The sequence below is a fragment of the Bufo bufo genome, chromosome 4, assembly GCF_905171765.1.
Source record: "Bufo bufo chromosome 4, aBufBuf1.1, whole genome shotgun sequence".
Taxonomy (NCBI): domain Eukaryota; kingdom Metazoa; phylum Chordata; class Amphibia; order Anura; family Bufonidae; genus Bufo; species Bufo bufo.
This window is the reverse complement of record NC_053392.1, coordinates 181,798,428-181,825,566: the sequence shown is the minus strand read 5'-3', so window position 1 is coordinate 181,825,566 and position 27,139 is coordinate 181,798,428. Positions and strand designations below refer to the sequence as shown.

The 27,139-nt window shown below is 41.1% G+C and overlaps 1 protein-coding gene across 3 annotated transcripts in view; it reads right to left on the bottom strand.

Moving 5' to 3' along the window:
- Nucleotides 1-359: 359 nt before the first annotated feature.
- Nucleotides 360-27,139, bottom strand: part of RSRC1 (arginine and serine rich coiled-coil 1) — a 321,466-nt gene continuing 294,686 nt past the window's right edge. For all 3 annotated transcript variants that reach the window (XM_040428147.1, XM_040428149.1, XM_040428148.1), the window contains exons 8-10: nt 10,849-10,955; nt 2,031-2,177; nt 360-1,340 (exon numbers count right to left, since the gene is read on the bottom strand). In XM_040428147.1, the coding sequence (XP_040284081.1) occupies nt 1,248-1,340; nt 2,031-2,177; nt 10,849-10,955 (347 nt within the window). In that variant the 3' untranslated portion in view covers nt 360-1,247. The remainder of the gene's footprint in view (nt 1,341-2,030; nt 2,178-10,848; nt 10,956-27,139) is intronic.

Here is a 27,139-nt window from a genome sequence, read left to right as displayed (position 1 = left end):
TTATGTAGAGAAAGTTAATACAAGGCACTTACTAATGTATTGTGATTGTCCATATTGCCTCCTTTGCTGGCTAGACTAATTTTTCCACCACATTCCCGGCGACTAGGGAGGCCAGTGCTTTTTCTTATAGTGTGCAAGCACGGCCACCGCTGCTGGATTGCAGGGTGATCTTAACCATGGAAATGAGAAGTGTATAATGTGATGGAAAAATTAATCCAGCTAGCAGAGGAGACAATATGGACAATCACAATACATTAGTAAGTGCCTTGTATTAACTTTCTCTACATAATAAATGTTATTTGCTTAAGTGAGACAACCCCTTTAAGTTCGAAAAAGCAGAGATATAAGTGTATAAATTGAAGTTTTACTGAATCTTTTCCCATAAAATTATATATCAATCTGCTCAGCTCCTCCTGCACTATAACATGATGTCTGCAGATTACACTGCATTTTTTGTGGTAACAGGTCCTCTTTAATAAGATAAAAGCTAAAATATGTAATGACCACTCATGTTTCAAAATCCTCTACAAATCCGTATGTAACTTGTATTGTGAACTCAAATGAGATTTGTCCTGGATTCTTCCATATTTGGTGCTGAAGAAGAGCAAAGAGTAGAATAAAATACATATTACAAAATGATCTATTGTACATTTGATGACTTTATAAACAATATTAGTTGAATGTGGATCTTCATTTTAAAGGGGTTCTCCAAGTCTGGGAACCAATGGTCAGGAGGCCATGTATTGTGTAAAAGTACTTTTTATTTTTATTTATTGTTTTAAATCTACTTTTCAGAGCTCCCATCTTTGCTGCTTCTGGTCCGGACGTGTGATGTGCCAGTCATGTGGAGTTCCTGTACAATCACCACTGATTGTCCAGCAGCAGTGATGTGCATATAGATGGCACATCACACTTCCAGTCTAGCGATAGAAGCTCAATGATGGACCCAAAATGCTCTGAACAGGCGATTCTTTTTTATTTTTATCCCATGCCTGGGCCACTGACTATTAATTTGCAGTTTCTGAGAATTCCTGTAAGACTGCAAAAGAGACATCCTCTCTCTCTAATTTATTAACTCATACAGCCACTTACAGAAAAAGTAAAGCTTTATTTTAATGAACATGCTCTAAATTTGTGTACGATATAAATTGTTAGAATTAAAAAGGACCAGACTGCAGTTTTCACATTTTATAAAAAGAATGGAATGATAACGCATAAATAAAACACGACCATAAAATCCTCGACCTCTATGCCACGGGGCTGCCCATTAGCCGCTCTTGTCGTAGAGAGGTTAACCTCTTGTACCATTTCTCCTCCGATTCCGCCTTCTCAATGTACAGCTGTAAAGGAAAACACAAACACTGTTCACAACTACATGAAGACATTTCACGTGTAATGCGGAGTATATATATACTGTATATATATAAAAAAAACAAAAAAACGAAAAACAACAAAAACCACAGTTACAGATAATTGCTAGACGAACCTATGCAACTGGAACCTGTGGTGTGGTTACTGCAGCTCACATGTAATTGTGCCATATATTTTGTCCCATTAATTTTAGGTCCACTAAAAAACATCTCTGAGGTTCAAGATGCTCTACTACACAGATATTACTCCTTAAATCCACTGGTTAATAAAGGTGCCCATTAAAATAGCTGTCTGCCAAACGCTCTTTTGCCCAACAGCTGTTCTTCTAAACTCCTGCGTACACGTGCATCCTGGGCTTTGTCTAGCATGAATGTGTTTTCAGTGGAGCCGGGGATAGAGCTGCTCTGGCAGTAGCTTATATCTTGGGGGAACAAAAAAAAAAAAATCATATATGTTGAAATTCAAAGACCATAAGGATGCCAGCAACTGCAGGTTTGCTCTCCAGGTTCTAGAGATGGGAAAGGATCTGCCAACAATTTATTCTGTTCAGTGGCCTCCACCAATCTTAATCTATTGCTGTGCATATATGGACTGAAAAGTCCTATTTCTTTAACAATTGTAGCAACTAAAAAAAAAAAAGATTCTTTCTGAGAACTTACATTTGGATGTGCAATGGAGTTATCGTCCAGATATTTGATAGCAGTTGGCATTGTACCAACATCTGCTTCTTTCTCATCCTCAAACAAGTCCAACGTTCCCACTCCTAATATGGCGGATTCATGCTTGCTTTCGCTGGTATCTATCAACTAAAATAAAACAATTTGCACCATGTTGGGGATGAAGAACTGCAGGAAAATTACATATAAATACAACCAGCACTGGTTCTAAACCTGGAGAAGGTTCTAAACCCTGATGATCCAAGTCAGAGGTGGACAAAATACTCCAATTATAATATTCCCAGAGACAGTTTGACTTTTTTATTTTTTCAGTGGCCAGGTAATAAGAACCCTAAGGTTGTGTTCACACAGATTTGAGCATGGTTTTTCTATCAGTAATCCACATCCCATGCAGGTGAATGGTCTTTCCGCAACTTCATTCACATATCATGGAAAATTCCACATGGGAAATAAATCAGTGAGAATAAGTAGCATGCTACGTATTCCATACAGAAAATCGAGTAGATAAGTCTTACTGAATGGGGCTGATCCTCGTCAGAGATAAGGCACTTGACACTGTACATCCAGGGCAGAATTCTCATTTATTTCTGCCAAGGATCCTGTAGTACAATACGTGTTGGATTTGATTCTGACACATGAACACAGCCTTACCCTTTATCAATTGGAAACCTGAAATGTCTAGCTGCACTGGCTACATGGGAGCTTTGTAGTCCTGACTGAAGTTCTCACATCTGAGGGCCTAGAAATTGTGTGTTGGTAAGCACAAGAACAACCACATAAGGTGAGTGGATATTACTAGACACACTCTTGTTTTATTAGGATAACACCTATGTTGCTCCATTGTGTGTCTTTTCCTAGAAACTTCATGTTGTGTGTCACAGATCTTTGGCTTTACAAGATATATGGCATCATACGTAATACAAGTATGTTCTTTTTGTGACTCAATAACAGCAGCCAGCTCTAAACAAACGCCAAAGTTATGACAGACATGAAAAAAAAAACGTGACGGCGCATCTTTACCTGCATGTATTAATGGCAAGTTTACTATTAAACGAAAAAGAGCCTATTTCCTATAATTGTATGGATTCTGTCTTTAATTAAACGTGAACACCTCTCCTACAAGAGCTGTAATTATGTTTGGAAGTACGCCTCAAAATGGATACAAGGGTGTCATGATGGGAACACTAATCTATAGCCGGGTCTGCCCATTATGGATTATGTGTCCATCGAGACGTCAGTCTGGAGGATGAAGCTGTCCGAGTCCATTTATGTGAGGGACAGTGGGTTGAGGATCCGCTTCCACCACAATGAATCGTTTCTCATGAAGCATCCATTACCACTTCATACACAGTATCTGGAGTGCCGCCATATTTCCACAATCCGTGATTACTGGCTGGGATACACACGGACTACAGTAGTTTGAGGATAGTAAGTCTGAAGTACATTCATTTCCAGCCAATCATTTCTGAGAACCAATATGGAAACCTTTGATTCTTCTGCTTCCTGATCGAGGCTTGGATGTTTAACATAACTTTTTTATTCTCATTAGCACCACCACCTTCTTTACGCCATTGAAGTCCGGTCCGTCTGTCATTACAGTCACAGGATCCCCTCTTCCGTCGACAATCTACCATTTCACTAATTAAGAAGGAATTGCACAGCAGAAGGTATATGATCCTATGGAGCGCACAAGTGATGACATTTTCATCATTAGAATCACATTACTCCCACATTTCAGAAGATGAAGTATCTTCTACTTTGACACCTTTAACCCACGCTGGCTACACAGTGAGCAAAAGGCAACTCATTTTTTTATATGGCCTTTGTGCTTTTTTATATTGGTTTAAAAGGGAATCTGTCACCTGAAGCATGGCTATCTAGCTACACACAACTTCTAGTGCTACTTCCCAGCATAATAAAGATTCCTCTGATTAGTTAACCTGTGCCTGTATTGTGGAGAAAAGGGGTTATCCAAAGTCTAAAACATGCCCCCCAATGCTTGGGCCCCTCATATAGATTATACCTGACCCGCATCGCTCCTGATCCTGTCATGGCCGCCGCTGCATCTCTCACTAGGCAGGTTTGTCTCCTTCATGGCCTGCCCCCTGTCCCCCCTGTTGCCAGATGTGTTGATCTGCACGATGGAGAGGTGCACTGGTGCCCATGTGGGGTACAGAAGCAATGTGGGTGCCGGGGTAAGTATAATCTATATGAGTGGCCCGGGCATTGGGGGGGGCATGTTTTAGACTTTAGATAACCCCTTTAAATCCAAATGCAAACTAATGTAATTGCCAACTAGGCGAGGGCAGGGCCACGCTGTCCAATGCGCCAGTGCTTTCCCCTCCCAGCACCTCCCACTGTTGCTTGATTGGCAGAGTGACACAGGGGAAACCTGAAGAGAAAAATGGCAGAGCTGTAGTGCACTGAACGACATGGCTCTGCCCACAGTGCACCTAGTTGCAGTTTACATAAAGATTAAAAACAGCATTTTCTCCACAATGCAGGAATAGATTAACAAGGCAGGTGTATTTGTATTATGACAGGAATGAGCGCTAGAGTTTACTTGAGCCCTTCAATAGTAATATACAGCTGACCAAAAAATTTTTGTTTTTGCCAACTGTATACTCAATGACAGTTAAGGGTTTTCTGAGATTTTTTTTTTTTTTTTACTGATGACCTATCCTCTGGATCTGTGGGGGTCAGTGGGACACAGCTATTTTGAGAAGGCACTGGCGCTCACCAAGCACAGTGCGGTACATTGTATAGCAGCTGTCTGTGCTTGATATCGCGCTCAGCCCCATTCACTTGAGCTGCTCCTAAGCGATGTGATCGATGAAGGTGTCATCATTGGCCTAGGAAAAGCTGCTGCGCCCACAGGAGTGCTGCTGCCTTCTCAAACAGCTGATCAACAGGGGGTTCCACCAATCAGATACAGATGACCGATTCAGAGGACAAGTCATTAGTAAAAAAAAAAAAATATAATCTCTGAAAACCATACAGTTCACTTGAATAGCAATTCAAAGCAGAAAATATTATACTATGTTACTATGTAAATGTGAGAGCACAGTTCTAGCAGCCCACTCCTCAGATTTGTTTCAATGTGCCTAGAAAACCACCGGTGTGGGTGACCACCATCTGAGTACATGCAGATACATGTATTTTAATAGTCACAGGAAGGGGGTTGTAGTTTTCAATTTCAAAGTATTTTTTTCTCATAACCCTATTGTTTCTTCAGTCTTTCCTAGCTCTTTTTGAAATTAACTGTGTGACATTATCTCCACTGCTGTAACTAGGGTCAGACTGGAAATTTAAAGCGACCCCCGCAAAAAATAAATAAAAATTTAAATTAAATTTAAAGTTGCCCCATTGTCCCGGCAGAACCAAATACCACAGTGCAGCACAATACACTGCACACAGTGCAGCACATTATACTGCCCCAGCACAATCATACACCACAGTGCAGAACAAAACACTGCCCACAGTGCAGCACATTATACTGCCCCAGCACAATCATACACCACAGTGCAGCACATTATACTGCCCCAGCACAATCATACACCACAGTGCAGCACAATACACTGCCCACAGTGCAGCACATTATACTGCCCCAGCACAATCATACAATACACTGCCCCAGCACAACCATATACCACAGTGCAGCACATTATACTGCCCCAGCACAATCATACACCACAGTGCAGCACAATACACTGCCCACAGTGCAGCACATTATACTGCCCCAGCACAATCATACACCACAGTGCAGCACAATACACTGCCCCAGCACAACCATATACCACAGTGCAGCACATTATACTGCCCCAGCACAATCATACACCACAGTGCAGCACAATACTCTGCCCACAGTGCAGCACAATATACTGCCCCAGCACAATCATATACCACAGTGCAGCACATTATACTGCCGCAGCACAATCATACACCACAGTGCAGCACAATATATACCACAGTGCAGCACAATACACTGCCCCAGCAGAATCATACACCACAGTGCAGCACATTATACTGCCCCAGCACAATCATATACCACAGGGCAGCACAATATACTGCCCTAGCACAACCAAATACCACAGTGCAGCACAATATACTGCCCCAGCAGAACCAAATACCACAGTGCAGCACAATATACTGCCCCAGCACAATCATATACCACAGTGCAGCACAATACACTGCCCCAGCACAATCATATACCACAGTGCAGCACAATACACTGCCCACAGTGCAGCACAATATACTGCCCCAGCAGAATCATATACCACAGTGCAGCACATTATACTGCCCCAGCACAACCAAATACCACAGTGCAGCACAATATACTGCCCTAGCAGAACCAAATACCACAGTGCAGCACAATACACTGCCCCAGCACAATCATATACCACAGTGCAGCACAATACACTGCCCCAGCAGAATCATATACCACAGTGCAGCACAATATACTGCCCCAGAAGAATCATATACCACAGTGCAGCACAATATACTGCCCCAGCAGAACCAAATACCACAGTGCAGCACAATACACTGCCCCAGCACAATCATACACCACAGTGCAGCACAATACACTGCCCACAGTGCAGCACAATATACTGCCCCAGCACAATCATATACCACAGTGCAGCACAATACACTGCCCCAGCACAATCATATACCACAGTGCAGCACAATACACTGCCCACAGTGCAGCACAATATACTGCCCCAGCAGAATCATATACCACAGTGCAGCACATTATACTGCCCCAGCACAACCAAATACCACAGTGCAGCACAATATACTGCCCTAGCAGAACCAAATACCACAGTGCAGCACAATACACTGCCCCAGCACAATCATATACCACAGTGCAGCACAATACACTGCCCCAGCAGAATCATATACCACAGTGCAGCACAATATACTGCCCCAGAAGAATCATATACCACAGTGCAGCACAATATACTGCCCCAGCAGAACCAAATACCACAGTGCAGCACAATACACTGCCCCAGCACAATCATACACCACAGTGCAGCACAATACACTGCCCACAGTGCAGCACAATATACTGCCCCAGCACAATCATATACCACAGGGCAGCACAATATACTGCCCCAGCACAACCAAATACCACAGTGCAGCACAATATACTGCCCCAGCAGAATCAAATACCACAGTGCAGCACAATATACTGCCCCAGCAGAACCAAATACCACAGTGCAGCACAATATACTGCCCCAGCACAACCAAATACCACAGTGCAGCACAATATACTGCCCCAGCAGAACCAAATACCACAGTGCAGCACAATATACTGCCCCAGCACAATCATATACCACACTGCAGCACAATATACTGCCCCAGCACAACCATATACCACAGTGCAGCACAATACACTGCCCCAGCACAACCATATACCACAGTGCAGCACAATACACTGCCCCAGCACAATCATACACCACAATGCAGCACAATACACTGCCCCAGCACAACCATATACCACAGTGCAGCACATTATACTGCCCCAGCAGAATCATATACCACAGTGCAGCACATTATACTGCCCCAGCACAATCATATACCACAGTGCAGCACAATACACTGCCCCAGCACAATGATATACCACAGTGCAGCACAATATACTGCCCAAGCACAATCATATACCACAGTGCAGCACAATACAAAGGATGAGGCAAAAGTCTAGACACTCCATTTTAACTGGTGCAATTTGTAGAAAACTAACTTCCAATGTGTGAAAGTATTATTTGGGAGGAAGGCTCCATTATTTGGTAAAGGAAACATTTTCAGCTCAGTTTTTTCCCCCAATGGGAACGGAGTCATGTGATATATCAATCTTGGCTAGAATTTATTCAGAAACACACCGGAAGTATCAGTTTTGATCTAGTTTAGGAGTTAATCAAGGTTGAAGTTTCCTAAAGTGCTTCACATGATATGTTCGATGTGTCCATCATTCTGCTGGATGCACATGGTTAGGCGTTTAGTTCCTCAGCCTGTTCACGAAGACTGGATTACAGGCAAGCCATATTGTGTATGTGGAAAACAATACGCAATATGGCGGCTCTGAAAAGGCTCACCGGGAATGTTCCACTTGGGGTTAATGGCCAGCTCTCCCCTGAAGGTAACCAATCAACTGCAGGAATTCTGCCAATTCCACCATAATACCTCTGGTCCTTTCTATGGAGGTACTTCACTAAACCAGTGTAAAATGCATGAAAGCTTCGGAGAAGACACGAACGGCTTGTAGCAGCTCGAAATAAATATATAAACACACATTATTAAGCTGTGGTGCTTAAATATACACCATGTAAAGCATATTAAAAGTCTTGAAATACAACCACGCTGAGCATGAATTATCCCCATAAATCAGTTTAAAATGGTTGCTGCTCATTTTCACAGGGCAGAAATGTGAATAAAGATCTTGTTGAGCAGTGTGCGCTAAATAAATTCTGCTGTGACCTTCAGGGCTGTCATAAAGCATGATTCTCAATGAAGTATGTTGGGCAAGAAAGGCTGCGCTCATAAACTGCCCGATCTCCAGACATGTACGGCAGGCTGAGAGCATTGACAAACTCATTTCAGGCTGCGTTTAGCCCTCCACCCCTTTGTCAATTACTTTGGGGATGATAAGTTGCTGGGAATATAGTTTCGCTCCCTTCTTTGCAGTTCGATATAATAAATATGTTTAACCGCTTCAGCACAGAATTTAATGGCCATTGGTTGCACACTTTTGGGCTCTTTATGGCTTAAAATATGGGTTGCCTATCCCAATGCTGCTTTTAATTCTCTGCTCTGTATTGTCTGCTGGGTCTTCATTCCACAAATCAACTTCTATGTCTATACCACCTCTGCTGCCTTAGTATTAAAGGGAATGTGTCAACAGAAAATGATCTATTGCTTAAATTAATTTTTGGTGATGTTATTTTTAATTTTCCATTTCACTTTATCTATCTATCTATATATATATCTATATATATCTATATATATAAAAAAATTTAAAAAGACAAATCTTGAGGATTTCGCACTGGCCACTAAGTCCACGTCTTAGTCTGTACAGATCACTTTACAGCAGTCATCTCCTTAACATCACTGGCAGGATCACAATGACACATATATAGATAACACAAGATCAAACATTCACAAGAGGTGAGTGTCACATCTTATATTCCCCCTCCTGACCTCTGCACAGGTCACAGACCATGCCTAGAAAACTCTCCCATAGAAGCCAATGGGGTCCCCTCCTGACCATTGTTTCTATGGCCCATGGTGGCTGCTGTAAAACATATCCCTAAATACTGTTAAGAACAGCTAAAGCATGATGTCAGCCCCTATAATCATGTTCAGGAAATAGAATTAAAAAAATCTACAATAAAAATAAATGTTATGTGCCATCTGGTTTTAACTGGCAGAAAAAAATATAGGTGACACATTCCCTTTAAGTTTTTATCTGAAAAAGCTTAAAAGAGACGGGAAAGAAACTGAGCACTTAATGGGCTTACTGGATATAATCTCTGTATGCCAATACGGATAACAAGTGATACAAAGCACTGCACACCACGTTGCCACAGTACTAGTTGTTGATCCTGGCAGTCATCTCGGACAGTTCTTAAGTCGTGACTCTGCTTGAGTCCTTATGTGCCTTATGTGTAGTCTATAATGGAGAACTTTATGATATGACTCAGGTGGCCTTGTCTCGACGCTTGTTTGGCCATCAGCTATGCCCCCCTCCCCATTTATTCCCCTCTCTCAATGAGGAGAGGAGAATAAGCAGCTACCAGACATCTCGGGCAGCAGCTTATCTCCCTTGAGAATAAAGATGCCCAATCCTTTTTCCCATGACACAGGCCAAATGAATGTCGGACAGAGATTAAATACATATCAGATGGTCGGCCAGTCCAACCGAAGCCTGCCAACCAAGGCCCCATTCATACGACCGCGTCCAATTTGCATTTTTTTGTGACTCCCATTTAGACACATTAATTTCAATGGGGCTCTGTGCTAACCTCATCCGCATTCCTGTTCTGTGGCCCCGCAAAAACAAAACAAAAAAAACCATAAAACATTTCCTATTCCTGTCCATTTTATGGACAAGAATAGGCATTTTTGGGCTACAGTATGAATAAGTCCACATCCCTTCCGCGATTTTCAGGACACAGTGTGCTGTCCGCATCAGTAGTTCTGTTCCGTGGCCCTGCAAAAAATATAGAGCTTGTCCGATTCTTGGACAAGAAAAGGAATTCTCTATTTAGCGCCGCCCTGTGCGTTCCGCAAAATGCGTTACAAACACGGCCAGTATCCGTGCTTTGCGGATTCACAATTTCCGGACCGCATAACATGGCATGGTCTTGTGAATGTACCCTTACAATGGGGCCTCTGAAAAGCGCAGACCGCAAAACAGATAGTCGTGTGAGTGCCCCCTAATGTTGATGGCCACCTTCACAGTGGAAGCTTACATAGTGGACACCACTTTTCTCTCTCCTTTCTATGAGTGCATTTCTCTTCAGGGGGTCCTCTGGGATTTTAACACTGCTTACCCATCCTACGAATAGAGCCTAACTGGTGGGGGGCCAAACTCTGGAAGGCTTGACGAGAAGTACAATGAAAAGGCAGCTCAGTCCTGAGGGTCAGACTCCCACTGGTCGAACATGAATGGCCTACCCTAAGGATTGCCCATCAATGTTAAAATCCCAGAAAAAATATAATATATATATATATATATACATTTTAAACAATCAGAATTTTCAGCAGAAAGAGTCTGAAACAGCTGTAAATATTTAGCACTTACGGCTTTGGCATCCCGGCTTGATCTGAATATTTGTGGTATAAAAGAATCGCTTTCAATGGCCTCAATCTCCTTCACACGTTTGACTTGATCAAGTAGCAATGCCTGGTCTGTAACATAAAACAAGGTGGGAAATCAATAAGACGCCCTAGATAAAGGGTTTTTAGTACAGGTAATGATAAAATAATGTCCTATTGATGCAAATGATGAAGATCCACATAGATTTTTAACCACTGGTAAAAAAAAACCAAAAAAAAACAACAACTTCAGGAGACAGGAGCAGTGAACCCCAAGTTTAATCCACTGCACCAAGCTCACGAATCGCAGGCTGACATTTTGGCCCCAAAAGATTATAGGCCCCCATAAAGAATAACACACAATAGTAGTAACAGGAAGCTACAGCAGTTCTTTTCTAACCAAAAATATTAAACTGCCCATTCAAAATCTGGGACACATGCAAATACTAAGTAATATTCCTCCTCTCCCTCCTTGCACAGTGACACAGAGCATGCCCCAAAATCAATGCTGATTCTGTAAGTGTCCGAGATGAAAATGAAAAGGCATTCCAATCAAAATCGCTGAAGTCTTGTACGGAAATCAGACGCTGAATACTCAGTGCTTTTAATTTCTCTTTACAAACTGCCTGTTCTATGTTTAGATTATGTTCTCTAATTTACACAGAGCATGCCCAGAACACACAGAAGTGAAGGAGTCAGCTCCAGACTACAGGTTCCTATGGGCCCAGGCAAAATCGTGTGCAGAAAACACAATAAATCAAACCTACAATCAGAAAATAAAAAGAGATTAGCTAAAAATATATGCATCAATATCTGGTTTTAAAGGGGTTCAAAGATGTATAACATTCATGGCCTTTTATTAGGGCAGACCATCAATGTATGCCGACCCGGTGCAATTTTTTTTCACCCAGAAACAGTAACAATTTTGCCCATGGGCTGGGTCTAGTATTGCAGTGCTACAGTATCTCATAAGCAAGAATGACAGCATTTCTGACAAAAATAAAAATAAAAAATTTAATTGTAAAATTAATTAAAAAATGATTTACTACAATCTTGCTTTATATTTTAAAATATTAAATTTTCTATGAAGCAACAGCTCTAACTGCATAACATGACATCTAAAACTAATTCTACAGCTAGTTCAGCGACCATTGCATTTCACAGACGGCTCAGATTAGATCATCTGGCAATGTTTTAGCAGCCTTGTATCAGAGAAGAGAGAAAGGAAAGTAGCCGATCTTCACATGACTATCACAATCATAGAAATCAATGTGTCTCATCATTAACCATTAGCCGTATTTGTAGGAAGTGACAGGCAGTATGGAATTACACAGGGGCAGAGGCAAAAGCAAAAAGAAATAAATATCAGCCGAAATGTTTCTTAGAGTTATGCTGATGACATTAACATCCCTGGAATGGACCGTGAGGAAGTGAAATCCATTAGAGTCAGATACTTTTTGACAAACACATTATTGGAAGATGAAATGACTTCCATATGATGTTTGTCAGATGTCAGTAGAAAGGATATATATATTTCATGGTAAAATCTAAAATAATGGATGGAGAAAGCTAAGGAGCTACAAAAATCAATGCCGATTCTGTAAAAGTCCTAGCTGAAAACGAAAAGGCCTTCCAATAATTGCTGAAGTCTTGTACGGAAATCAGACGCTGAATTCTCAGAGCTTTTCATTTCTCTTTATAAACTGCCTTTTCTAGGTTTAGTTTATTTTCCTTAATTTATACAATCCAAACACAATTTCTAATGGGATTCTGCAGAAGGGTCAGACTTTGCCACAATGCAAAAGAGAATTTCTGAGATGGGAGCTGCTGCGCATGCGTGCCCAAGTGCGCTTCCACTGTCCTGGCCCTCAGAGAGGCTGATGCCTTTTCCTATAGTGGAATGGCCACTGCTTCTAGGTTGCAGGGTGGTCATAACCATGGAAACGAGCAGTGTATAATGTGATGGAAGAATGAATCTAGCCAGCAAAGGAAGCAATATGGACAATCACTATACATTAGTAAGTGCCTTGTAGTAAATTTCTCTACATGATAAATGTAATTTGCTGAAGTGAGACAACCCCTTTAATTTGTATTTGTACAGGTTCCTTTAATTGTAAAGTGCTATGGAATAAGTTATCCCTATATAATGTGTAATAAAAGTAGCACCCATGGTTTTATGGTAGGTCATATGGAAGCACTGCTATCCAGGATACTGTATAACAAGTTATCTGCTATAAAACAAGTACAAACCACAAAAACTAGTCTAGTAAATTAGGAATGAAAATCGGAGACTAAGTGACTAATAAAATTGGACCTCTCAAGGGGTCCTATAACAGGTCCATTGCCTATTTTTTTTTTCGCAGTGGAAAATCTGCAGCCTATCTGCTGAAATTCCAAATGGTGCGGATTTTGTTGCGGAATTTATAGCGCGTAGTGAGGTGGTTTTGCTCCAGATTTCACACTCTGCATTAAAAAGGTTGAAATCTGCAACAAAAAATAAATAAAAAATTGCGGTAAATTGACTTTTTTAATTCTCACTGCAGGTCATGGTATATGCAGATTCTAATTCTTCAGAAGGGGTAGACTTTGCCACAATGCAAAAAGAGAATCAATTCCAAACCCAACTACCCCTGTGTGAGAGGAACAGACACCACTTTCGGCTTAAATTTCTTTGATGGAGCCCTATGATTAAATGGCTTAAAATAATAATCTCACATTAAGGCTTTATGACTTTTTAGGCTTGAGACATTTTGCATTTTTAACCCACTCACTCAGTGTCGGACTGGGGCTCCTTGGACCCAGTAGAGGAAAATATTATTGAGGCTCAACTCCTCCATCATTAATAATGTCCGACAGGTTTACAAAAAAAAGAAACAGACCCTTTTGGCAAATGATTGTCCCCAAATGCAGCTCTGGGGCCCAATATTGCATCAGAGCCGGGGCCCATTAGAGGATCCTCTGGTACTCGGGTGGGCCATTCCGACCCTCCTCTTACTCCAGTTTTAAAAAGTGGATGGAATGTGATTAGCCTGGCTGATGTAAGCCAGATTTATCAAGTGTGACTTTTTTTTAAAACGGATCCGCAAAAAATACGGATGATGTCCGTGTGCATTCCTTTTTTTGCGGAACAGAACAGCTGGCCCCTGATAGAACAGTACTATCCTTGTCCGTTATGCAGACAATAATAGGACATGTTCTATCTTTGAACGGAACGGAAATATGGAAATGGGCGGAAAACAAACTCCGTGTAATGGGAGGGATTTACCATCACAGACACTGCTCCTTTCAGAGCACTGCATGGAATTATAATCAATTATAATGTTGTGAGTCTCTGCTTGACCTTGCATTTGCTCAACTGTACTAACACAGTGGATGCAAGGTCGGCCAGAGACACACAGCATTATAAATCATTATAGTGCCGTGTGGGCCTATGAAAGGAGCAGTGTCCATAAAGGGAAATAACATACCCACACAGAGTGTTTTTCGCAGTTGACATGCTCATCTGAAATTAGTCTTAAAGATGCTACCACATGGTCTTACAAAACTGACCTAGGCTGAGGCTGCTGATCTGTACACCACCAGATATGATTTGATAAAGGTCCAAGCTGGACCAAAACATCTACAGGTTTGGAGTTAATATGGACTATGTGTAAGATCACATCTACCTGTCATACACTTCTCAATAAATATTACTCTTCTTTTGCGTTGTATATCTCAGTATGACGCGCATTTGCCTTACATACATATTACAGAATCCTTCCACAGAGCGCCTGAAAATTGGTGTTCACTACCACTGTCTATAGGCTTTCATTGCACAAATTTGTCAGTAAGCCAAGAACTAAATAGGAACCAAACTGCTCTGCCAGGACCTGATTAACACAGTGTCCCTAAACAGATTACAAAACTGCATGTATGATATACATTCTATGTTAAATATCAATTAGTGAAAATCAGGGATCCATTATTACATTATTTCCAGAAGCGTTTGGAAAAAAAAGAACTTTTGAAAAGGGAAGCATTGTAGGAGCAGTTACACACACAAACACTAGGTGGCAGTGCTCTGCAAGATAACAACTGAAGGAATGGAAGTAGCTGTTGGAGGCGAGGATGGTGTCTTAATACAGAATGTCAGAAACGGATTAATCAGGAAACAGGTCATGAATGAGACAGCGATTGGAGCAATGTTTTAATAGCACACGTTTAAAGCAATGCCAATATATTTTAATATACTCACACCTCTTCATTACACTACACTATCTTTTACTGTAGATTGCAAGCTCTTATGTCCGCTTTCCTTTTGTTTTCGTGTAAAATGTTTTGCTTTCAATATTATAGGGGGTGTCTCACTTCAGCAAATGACATTTATCATGTAGAGAAAGTTAATACAAGCTACTTACTAATTTATTGTGATTGTCCATATTGCTTCCTTTGCTGGCTGGATTCATTTTTCCATCACATTCTACACTGCTCGTATTTAGAGGTTACGACCACCGCTGCAGAGCAGATACGAGGTATTCGGGACAGGAGCTGCTGCACATACGTGCCTATGACCCCTTACATTGTCCTGGCCACCAGAGATGCCATCACTGTTTCCTATAGTGTACTAGCACTGCCACCGCTGCTGGATTGCAGGGTGACCATAACCCCTGGAAAGGAGAAAGTATAATGTGATGGAAAATGAATCCAGCCAGCAAAGGAGGCAACATGGACAATCACAGTACATTAGTAAGTGCCTTGTGTTAACTTCCTAAAGTGAGACAACCTCTGCATCTTCATTTATACAACTTGTAAAGTGCTATGGAATAAGTTATCCCTTTATAATATGTATTAAAAGTAGTGTCCATGGTTTTGAAGTTGGTCATATGGAAGCAATGCTATCCAAGATATAACAAGTAATCTGCTATAAAACAAGTACAAACCCCATAAATTAGTTAAGTCAATTAGTAATAAAATTGGAAACTAAATTATTAATAAACTGGACTTCCCAAGGAGTCCTATAACAGTACGTCCACATGGAACAGGTCAGTTATTTTTTTTTTTATGCAGCGGAAAATCTGCAGTCTATCTGCCGAAATTCCAATTGAGGAATTCATAGTGCGATGGATTTGCTGCACTGCAAATGGTGAAATCTGCAATATAAAACAGTAAATTCTCACCGCAGGTACTGCTAACTGTATTGCACTGCAGAGAATCCACAGAGTATCTGCCCCATGTGGATGTACACTAAGGCTACGGATCACATGTGCAGGATTTGCTCCCACGGTTAGTAATGCGATACATTTTTTGCTTTTAAGACCTGTGTAGGATGTTTTTGTGGTACATGTGGTCCGCTGCCAGCATCCTCCATTGTATGCATTTGTGCTTGGGATTGCGGTTAGCAACGGATCACATGGGCAGGATTTGCTCCCCCGTATAGAAATGCGCTACAGCATTAGGGGTTTTGAGCATCTTTTGCCTTTTAGACCATTTTATTCAGTGATTTTGTCTGTATATTTATGCCTGGAGGTGGGGTAACCTCAGGTTTGAATGTGCCTTAATTTTGATCTATGGGTAACATTCAGGTGCACCTGGGCAGCCTGCATCACATGAGCCAGTTATAAGTGGGACTCACAGCCTCCTCCCATTGTATGTGTGACTTCACGCTGGAGGTAACTGGGAGCTGCTGGCTGTGTTTTGGACTTTATGCACCTATTATAAATTGTCCATAAGGCATAGGTAGTTTAGCGGTAGGTCCCATGCCATTTTGAGAGACCTTGACGGGGTGCGCGGGCTCCGGTAGGTTCTTGATATAAGAATATATTGGCAAAAGTCTCATTGTAATATCAGTGTGAGGGTTTAGCCATATATTGTCAATTGCATTTACCATTGTAGCGCACCATTTTCAGTGATTTTCTGTACACTATGGCTAAATTAGATGTAGACTGCTTTTAAGTTACCGTAGATGTAGTCAGGACTCCTGTGCCAATCACTACCCGATTTATGTGTCTTTACCTATGCATTACTAAAATGACCATACTATATAACAAATTAAATAAAACAAAAAACTCAAAATGTACAGTATGTTCTAAAATAATATTATATTATAATTATACATAATATATACTATATAATACTATTTAATATACATTTGCACTCAACACTTTTTATTGGGTAAAATATGCACTTTGAAGCAGAATTTTCAACTGTCAATCATTAACCCAAATAAGAATAGTAATTAAAAGGAAGAACTCCCCAGATTATTGACAACACTAAGCTGCTTATAGGCATCCAAGATGCACCAAACAGTTCACTGGCCACTGCACAGACACACTAATTAACATTGGAGAGATGGGCGAGTTGTCTGCATGTCATCTCCAAACACCCCATAACAGCACACGAGCTGTCACTCTGCAGGCCACACCACATTTGTCACCGAGATACACTGTTGCCTTCTTTCTCAGCACACACAAAAGATATGTAATTCAATGCTCAATTTACCCTTGTCTCGTAGGAGATTTTTTTTCCTGCTAATTGATAGAAATTAAGCCATTAATCAAGCCACTAGCCATCATTCAAACCCGAGAAGATGAATACAAACTTTCATAATAACCACCTTCCCCATTTTAGTGTTCATTAGCATTAATTTTTAATGCAATTATGCTATTCTTTTACGCTGAGCTCATAAATTACTGCTCTTTTGTTGCTGGCTGGCCTTGTAAAAATCCAAAGTAATGCTCGGGGCTGTGATCTTAAAGGCAATTACTGATCCCCCTTACGCCTGTGTTTGTATCCCCTTATAACCTCTATGCACAGAACGCAGAGTGACAGGCAAGCCCACATAAACGGATGTGACTGTAGCACGTGAGGCATGTCATTGAGAGACAATGGGGGTCATTTATCAATTACAGTGTAAAAAAGCGTCAAACAAAAAACTGACTTTTTGTCATTCTGCGCAAAGTGAGAGGGATTTAGAGGAAGGGGAGGCGGCTTCCAAAAGACCAACAGATTTACCAAAGAAATTGGTGTAATTTATGGTGCAAATTTACACCTACTCATATGATTAGCCTTTCTGGTGCACAGACACCCAAAAGATTTGCCAAATTTGTAAAAACGTGTGCATCTACTAATAAATTTGGCCCATTTTCATCCATTTAACATTGGATTAAGACTGGCGTATTAAAGGCCAGTCTTAATAAAGCTCCCGCAATACTTTCATCTGTAGACTAAATCTATTGCATGTACCCATAGCTTGTTATTTATTTTAATTAATTTTTCATTGGTTTTCAATTATTTATTGGATGATCCAAAACTTCTCTTGTGAGTGCTATATCTTTCAAATCCCTCTAATTGTTAGCTTTATTATTTTTAGCCATATAATAATTATTTTTTCCAGTTTTGACACCAAGCCCTTACCCCTTAAGGACCCTGAGATTTTCCATTTTGGTTTTTCGCTCCCCGCCTTCCCATAGTCCTAACTTTTTTATTTTTCCATTCACATAGCTTTATCAGGGCTTATTTTTTGCAGGACAAGTTGTACTTTCTAATGGCAGCATTTAGGGTTGCATACCATGTAACAGGAAGCGGAAAAAAAAATTCCAAATGGGGTAGAATTGGGAAAAAAAACGCAGTTCTCAAAGTGTTTATTTATTATTATTTTTTGTTACACTGTACACTATGCGGTAAAATTGACATGTTATCTTTATTCTCCAGGTGAGTACGGTTACAACTATACCACACTTGTATAATTTTCTATACTTTAATACTGAATTTTTATTTTTTTACACTTTTGCAGAAAAAATATATTTTTATAACCATATATTTTGACCCCTATAACTTTTTTGCAGTTATGTGTACCGGGCTGTGCTCATTTTTTGCGGGAAGATCGGTTCTTTTTAGTGATATCACTTTGAAGTGTGTGCGACTTTTTGATCACTTTTTATAAAAAAATTACTGGGTAGTTGAAGTGACAAAAAATGGCAATTTGCCGTATGCCATTAATATTGCTATATTTTAATTGTATAGGCATTTTCGCACGTGGCGATGCCCATGATGTTTATTTTTTTATTAAGTATTTTTATTTTAAGAAAAGGGGGGTGATTTGAACTTTTATATTTTTTTATATTTGTAAAAAAAAATGTAAGTCACCTTGGGTGACAATAACTGGCAATCGTTAGATTGCCCATTGTGTTCATTGATGGCTAAAGAGCCATCATTGAAAACATCATTTGCACTATACCTATACAATGCTGCCACCTAGTGGCCTGTATTGTTATATTCCTGAAATAGACACCGAAGCCTCAAGCAGGCTTCGGTCTATTTCAGGCATGTAACAGGTTCCCCGATCTCAGTCGGGGAATGCTGTTACCGGAGTGGAAGCGCGCGACTTCTGCTTCCAGGCTGATCAGATGCCGTGGTCACATTTAACCACGTCAACTGAAGGGGAAAATGTATGCGATCAGCCTTATGGCTGATCGCTTAGATGTGCCGCGGGTCTCTGCTATTTAAAATAGCAGAAACCCTGTGGCTATGGCGCCCGCACCACACTTGAGCGGGCACCATGTTTGGGGACCGGACTTCCGCCGTACATATACGGCGGAGGTCCTTAAGGGATTAAAGGGGTTGTCCAAGTTCAACAGACATTTAAGAATTTCCATGTAAATAAAAGAATCAACCTCCTTTCTCCCCTGCTCCTTCTAGTGCCTCCCCGGCACTGACCTCCTCTTGCACACAGGTCACCGTGCAGCTAATCACTGCCCTCAGCAATACCTGAGGCCTGGGATTGGCTGCTGGGGTGACCTGTGCATAAGACATCACCACTAAAGCCAGGAAAACAAACAGCATTGGGGACAACAGAAGCAGAGCGCTCAAAGTGTTGAGCGAACTTGTGTTTTAAATTTGGTGTCCAAAGTTCGGGCTATCAAGAATTCCCCTATGGTCCGTGGTAGTGGAATACATAACTGGATTCATTGATAACCCGAACTTTGGACGCCAAACTTAAAACACAAGTTCGCTCAACACTACTACTCAGAAATTATGACAATTTTTTTTATGTCAATTCCCTATGATTACAGAGCTGCTGAACACTTACTGTCTTCATGTGCCAGAGTATTAGGTTATTTTTATGATAGGACTATTTTGTCACGTGCCAGATTATTGGGATTTCCTAGCCATCGGGTAGTAATAGTAGTACTTAAATAGCAGTCATACTCCTTTTTTGGGAGTGTATTTGCTAAGCCCTGTGCTACATTAATCATTAGACTGAACGGCAAGGCTTAAATAGTTTTGCTGGTTGTCCCAACAGCCAAATGTGCAGTGGTTTACATGGCTCTATGGGACTATAACATATATACATGTAAGGATCATATGATTTTTATCAGCCTGTTCACAAATATTCCCTGGCAGTCAATGCAATAACCTAAAACCATATGCAGAGAAGAACAGAAACTTTTTAAAAGTCAGACTGTGCTGTATTTACGCAGCATATGGTAAACTCTCCCAAATTAATCGATGAAAACGTTCCATATACTTATTGTATTCTCACTCTGACCAAATCACAGGAAGGATCAAGTACTCTGAAAAGTGAAATCTCCTGTACTTTAAGTTGTCCAATGAGTAATATTCTACAGTTTTCAAACCAGCACCTGGATCTGAATAGATTTGTAATTGCATGTGGTCTGTGACTAAAAAGCTGGTTGATTATTTTCATCTAATTTCCATGTATTTTGGTGTGCTGAAAACAAATAAAATATTGAAAAAACGCCTAGATGTCATGATTTGCCACAAAATGCAAAACGGTCTTCAAATTTATCAAATTTTTTTGGTATTTTTTTATGTTATGGGTTTTTAACCAAATTTAAAGTCCAAATTACTATTAATGAATTCACATAAGTGCATTTAAGATATAAAATGCCCAAAAAAACTTAAAAGGACTTGTCAGAGTTATGTAAAAAAAATATAAAAAAAATAGCACTGTAGATCTGATGGTCAGCATTATATACATAAGCTAAGCAAGTTTTAGGGGAAAAAAAAATTATAAATTTCCTCATTTCTCTTCTGGCCCTTTGTTGTTATTTGCAGGTAAACCATCTCTGCCCCTCCGCCCCTGCAAAGGGGGTGAATACATGTGCTGCTCTGAGTGACATGTCTGACTACTGGGATACTCAGCAGCATGCTGTATGTGTAAGCCTCAGCCCTTAATCTGTGCTTCTAATGGTAGAAGGGGTTAATCTTTCCTGAAGAATCCAGTGGGAGGGAGACAGGGCAGATAGCAGCAGCTCCGGTCAGTGCAGGGGGGCGTGGCCAGCACTGTGAAGTCTCGTGTACAGACACAGAGCTGTTCTCTCCTGCATTCCACACTTTTGCACAAATCATCATCAGGTTCTTGGTTCTAGGCTGTTCACACTTTTTCATCGCAGTTCGTGTTAGCTCGTCATTCTTCAACCGTTAGGTTATGGCTCCGCAAAAGTGTATTAATTCGCCAGACAGTTTGTTTCATCTGTGGCGAATATACAGTGTTGAAGCAACAGCAGAATATTACAGACTTTGTGAAAAAAGTACAGGGAGTGCAGAATTATTAGGCAAGTTGTATTTTTGAGGATTAATTTTATTATTGAACAACAACCATGTTCTCAATGAACCCAAAAAAACTCATTAATATCAAAGCTGAATATTTTTGGAAGTAGTTTTTAGTTTGTTTTTAGTTTTAGCTATTTTAGGGGGATATCTGTGTGTGCAGGTGACTATTACTGTGCATAATTATTAGGAAACTTAACAAAAAACAAATATATACCCATTTCAATTATTTATTTTTACCAGTGAAACCAATATAACATCTCAACATTCACAAATATACATTTCTGACATTCAAAAACCAAACAAAAACAAATCAGTGACCAATATAGCCACCTTTCTTTGCAAGGACACTCAAAAGCCTGCCATCCATGGATTCTGTCAGTGTTTTGATCTGTTCACCATCAACATTGCGTGCAGCAGCAACCACAGCCTCCCAGACACTGTTCAGAGAGGTGTACTGTTTTCCCTCCTTGTAAATCTCACATTTGATGATGGACCACAGGTTCTCAATGGGGTTCAGATCAGGTGAACAAGGAGGCCATGTCATTAGATTTTCTTCTTTTATACCCTTTCTTGCCAACCACGCTGTGGAGTACTTGGACGCGTGTGATGGAGCATTGTCCTGCATGAAAATCATGTTTTTCTTGAAGGATGCAGACTTCTTCCTGTACCACTGCTTGAAGAAGGTGTCTTCCAGAAACTGGCAGTAGGACTGGGAGTTGAGCTTGACTCCATCCTCAACCCGAAAAGGCCCCACAAGCTCATCTTTGATGATACCAGCCCAAACCAGTACTCCACCTCCACCTTGCTGGCGTCTGAGTCGGACTGGAGCTCTCTGCCCTTTACCAATCCAGCCACGGGCCCATCCATCTGGCCCATCAAGACTCACTCTCATTTCATCAGTCCATAAAACCTTAGAAAAATCAGTCTTGAGATATTTCTTGGCCCAGTCTTGACGTTTCAGCTTGTGTGTCTTGTTCAGTGGTGGTCGTCTTTCAGCCTTTCTTACCTTGGCCATGTCTCTGAATATTGCACACCTTGTGCTTTTGGGCACTCCAGTGATGTTGCAGCTCTGAAATATGGCCAAACTGGTGGCAAGTGGCATCTTGGCAGCTGCACGCTTGACTTTTCTCAGTTCATGGGCAGTTATTTTGTGCCTTGGTTTTTCCACACGCTTCTTGCGACCCTGTTGAATATTTTTAATGAAATGCTTGATTGTTCGATGATCACGCTTCAGAAGCTTTGCAATTTTAAGAGTGCTGCATCCCTCTGCAAGATATCTCACTATTTTTGACTTTTCTGAGCCTGTCAAGTCCTTCTTTTGACCCATTTTGCCAAAGGAAAGGAAGTTGCCTAATAATTATGCACACCTAATATAGGGTGTTGATGTCATTAGACCACACCCCTTCTCATTACAGAGATGCACATCACCTAATATGCTTAATTGGTAGTAGGCTTTTGAGCCTATACAGCTTGGAGTAAGACAACATGCATAAAGAGGATGATGTGGTCAAAATACTCATTTGCCTAATAATTCTGCACGCAGTGTATACTTTGCATACTATGGATGAAAAATTAGAGATCAAGATAAAGTTTGGGAGCCTCAAAGTGGCAAACGGTGTGTTAAGGACCACTGAAACTGGTTCAAGGGTAATAAAAAATCTCCAAATGGAAGCATTCCATTAAATACCCCAATCTTCACAATTCGTCCCATCCCCCATGGCACAGATATACCAGTACCCAAGCCTCCTGCTACCTTGGAAGAGATACCTAGCTCCGATGAAGGTGAAGTCATACTTGAACCAGATGACGAATCAAGCTCTGACTTTGATGATGATACCAGACCAAAATAGTTTTCTCAGGAGGAGATGAATGATTTGGTAAGAGACTTGAATCTTCCCAAAGATGTCGGTGAGTTACTCGGATCAAGGCTGAAAAGAAGGAATTTATTGTTGCCAGGAGTGTCATCTTCATGGTTCAAACATTGTGAAAAGGATTTCGTTCCTTACTTCGCCCAGGAAGACAAGTTGGTTTATTGCATCGATGTCGAAGGTCTGAGGGGTCAATTTAAAATCCAATATGATTCAGAGCAATAGCGTATTTTTATAGATTCTTCTAAAAGAAATCTCAAAGCAGTTTTACTCCACAACGCTGGTTTTTACGCTTCCATACCTGTAGTTCATTCCGTACACTTGAAGGAAACCTATGAGAACTTGGAATTGGTTCTTCGTAAACTTAAATACGAAGACCATGGTTGGCAAGTGTGTGGGGACTTGAAGGTCTTGTGCATGCTGCTCATGCAGCAATGAGCTGGGTATACCAAATACCCTTGTTTTCTGTGTCTATGGGACAGTCGAGAACGACAAAAATCACTGGACCAAGAAGAGTTGGCAGCCGAGGGTGCTAACAGTCGGTGAAAAAAATGTCCTCCGAGAAACTTTGGTACCTTTCCATAAAGTTCTTCTACCACCTCTCCGCATAAAATTGGGATTGATGAAGCAATTCGTAAAATCACTTTCAAGAGATGGCGAATGCTTCAAATACTTGGTCACCAAGTTTCCAGGCCTGTCGGAGGCAAAATTGAAGGAAGGTGTGTTCGTCGGACGAGACATTAGAAGGCTTATAGTTTATCAAGAGTTTGTCAATACCATGATGGATCTTCAAAAAGAAGGGTGGATTGCATTTAAAGAAGTCGTACAGAAATGTTTAGACAATAACAAAGATCCTCACTGCAAAAAGATAGTCAGACGATTGCTGAAAGCATTTCAAGCTTTAGGTTGCCTGATGAGTTTGAAAGTGCATTTCCTTCAGTCCCACCTTGACTACTTTCCTGAAAATTTGGGAGCTGTGAGTGAGGAACAAGGTGAACGATTCCACCAAGACATTAAAGAGATGGAAAGGAGATACCAGGGAAAATGGAGCATTGTGTGGCGGATGGATGCTTCAGAGAGACATTCCAGATGCTACTCACAAGCGTAAATGCACCAAGAGGAGCCTCACAGGGAAGAAGAATCGAGTTTAGTGTGTGTAGGTGAGCTCATTTCAGTTCAAAAAAGGATTTTCATAAGAAAATTGTAATAAAACTTTAACTTTATAAGTCTATTTCCATTTATTTTGAGGTATTGCCTTATTTAACATAGCTACCTAAATTGTCAGGAAACGTGATGTCCTATGACAAAATGGAAGTCATTTTCGGATTCAGCGCACCAAAAAACAAAGTTTACGTGGAATAACCAAAACAGCTCTTGAAAATATTTTTTTTGCAGGCCTGTAATTATAATTAAACATTATAGCTACTGAGTTATTCAATTAAATCCATCTGTATAGCGCCACCTGCTGTTTGCTCCTTTTTCTAAGGCTACTTTCACACTAGCGTTCGGGTGTCCGCTCGTGCGCTCCGTTTGAAGGGGCTCACGAGCGGCCCCGAACGCATCCGTCTGGCCCCAATGCATTCTCAGTGGAGGCGGATCCACTGAGAATGCATCCGCCTGCCAGCGCTCAGCCTCCGCTCCGCCTCCGCTCAGTGAGCGGACACCTGAACGCTGCTTGCAGCGTTCGGGTGTCCGCCTGGCCGTGCGGAGGCGAGCGGATCCGTCCAGACTTACAATGTAAGTCAATGGGGACGGATCCGCTTGAAGATGACACCATATGGCTCAATCTTCAAGCGGATCCGTTCCCCATTGACTTACAATGTAAAGTCTGAACGGATCCGCTCAGGCTACTTTCATACTTAGAAAATTTTCTAAGTTTTAATGCAGACGGATCCGTTCTGAACGGATGCGAACGTCTGCATTATCGGAGCGGATCCGTCTGATGAAACATCAGACGGATCCGCTCCGAACGCTAGTGTGAAAGTAGCCTAATTCCTCTGTCCTGCTCACTGAGTTGGAAGCACATGTTCAGTTCTACACTTCAACTGCCACCAGCTGCAGCTTGAAATAAAACTAGCAGAGCAATTAAAGCAATGAATGGGAAGATCTCTGGATCCATGTGAGGTACAGGACTGGTTCTAGCTTTGTTAGAAAGAGGTTGTCATGGATGTCTTTTTATTTTTACATCAATCATGGTATAACCCCTTTAAAATTGCCACCTGCAGATTAACAATCCACCAATCTACCACTGCCGCCATGAAAAGTTGAATATCTTCACCATATAAAAAGGTCCATAAATGTGATCATGTGACGTTTAGTAAAATAAATAAGATGCCACCTACACGCCTGATCTTGGTGGTGTACTCTATGTAGTGGTCATGCTCGGTAGTGAGTAGTATCATCACATACAACGACCCTGATGAGAGTAGAGATAGAAGTGCATATTGGTTATGGGTGGTATTCTGCACACACTTCCTCCAATGCATGCCGATAAGTCCATTTTTCATACAGTAGATAGAGGTAAAGATGGGGTGAGCTGTCACCTACAATGTGTAGATAAGATCCGATCATGATACTAAAGCGCACAAAAGGTCCTTCAATACATTACTAACCACCCCTGACATGTTAAATGGGTTTTCATTGATTATAAGCTTTCACGAGCACAAAGAAATATAGCAGTATATCAAGAAAAGTGTAGTTCATTCATAAATTTACAGCTAGAAGTTAGAAAACAAAGCCGTAAAACAACTTGAAAATCACCATGTCACACTCTCAAGAATTGCCTGGATTGTTTGAAAAGCAGCGAGCAAAAGCAGAACCGGTTTTTGTACTAAATGTAGAAAAATGCTTCCTTCTGACAATGGGGGAAAATACCGTAATTGAGTCTCAAATTTCAATGCACATTTGTATGATGAATGCTCATTCTATTAGCAGAATGCACATAAATTTATTACTTATCCAAATGTCCTCAATGCTGGGACCCCCCACCGATTACTATAGCAGCAGTCCCAAGGTCCTACTCACTGTTGTTGTGCAGGGAGGACATTTTAGAGGTATTCTATCCTAGAAGCATCACACAGATTAAAACTAAACAAAATTTGCAAAGAGTATGCTCAGCAGAAGCGTGCACACATCAGGTTTCAGTAGAAGAGTGATCATATGGGTAATTATATGCTGCACATGAAGGACTATAGTGAAATACACTGCTCAAAAAATAAAGGGAACACAAAAATAACACATCCTAGATCTGAGTTAATTAAATATTCTTCTGAAATACTTTGCTCTTTACATAGTTGAATGTGCTGACAACAAGATCACACAAAAATTTAAAAATGGAAATCAAATTTTTCAACCCATGGAGGTCTGGATTTGGAGTCACACTCAAAATTAAAGTGGAAAAACACACTACAGGCTGATCCAACTTTGATGTAATGTCCTTAAAACAAGTCAAAATGAGGCTCAGTAGTGTATGTGTGGCCTCCACGTGCCTGTATGACCTCCCTACAACACCTGTGCATGCTCCTGATGAGGTGGCGGACGGTCTCCTGAGGGATCTCCTCCCAGACCTGGACTAAAGCATCTGCCAACTCCTGGACAGTCTGTGGTGCAACGTGACGTTGGTGGATAGAGCGAGACATGATGTCCCAGATGTGCTCAATTGGATTCAGGTCTGGGGAACGGGCGGGCCAGTCCATAGCATCAATGCCTTCGTCTTGCAGGAACTGCTGACACACTCCAGCCACAGGGCGCCAGTGGCGAATTTGCCAATCTTGGTGTTCTCTGGCAAATGCCAAACGTCCTGCCCGGTGTTGGGCTGTAAGCACAACCCCCACCTGTGGACGTCGGGCCCTCATA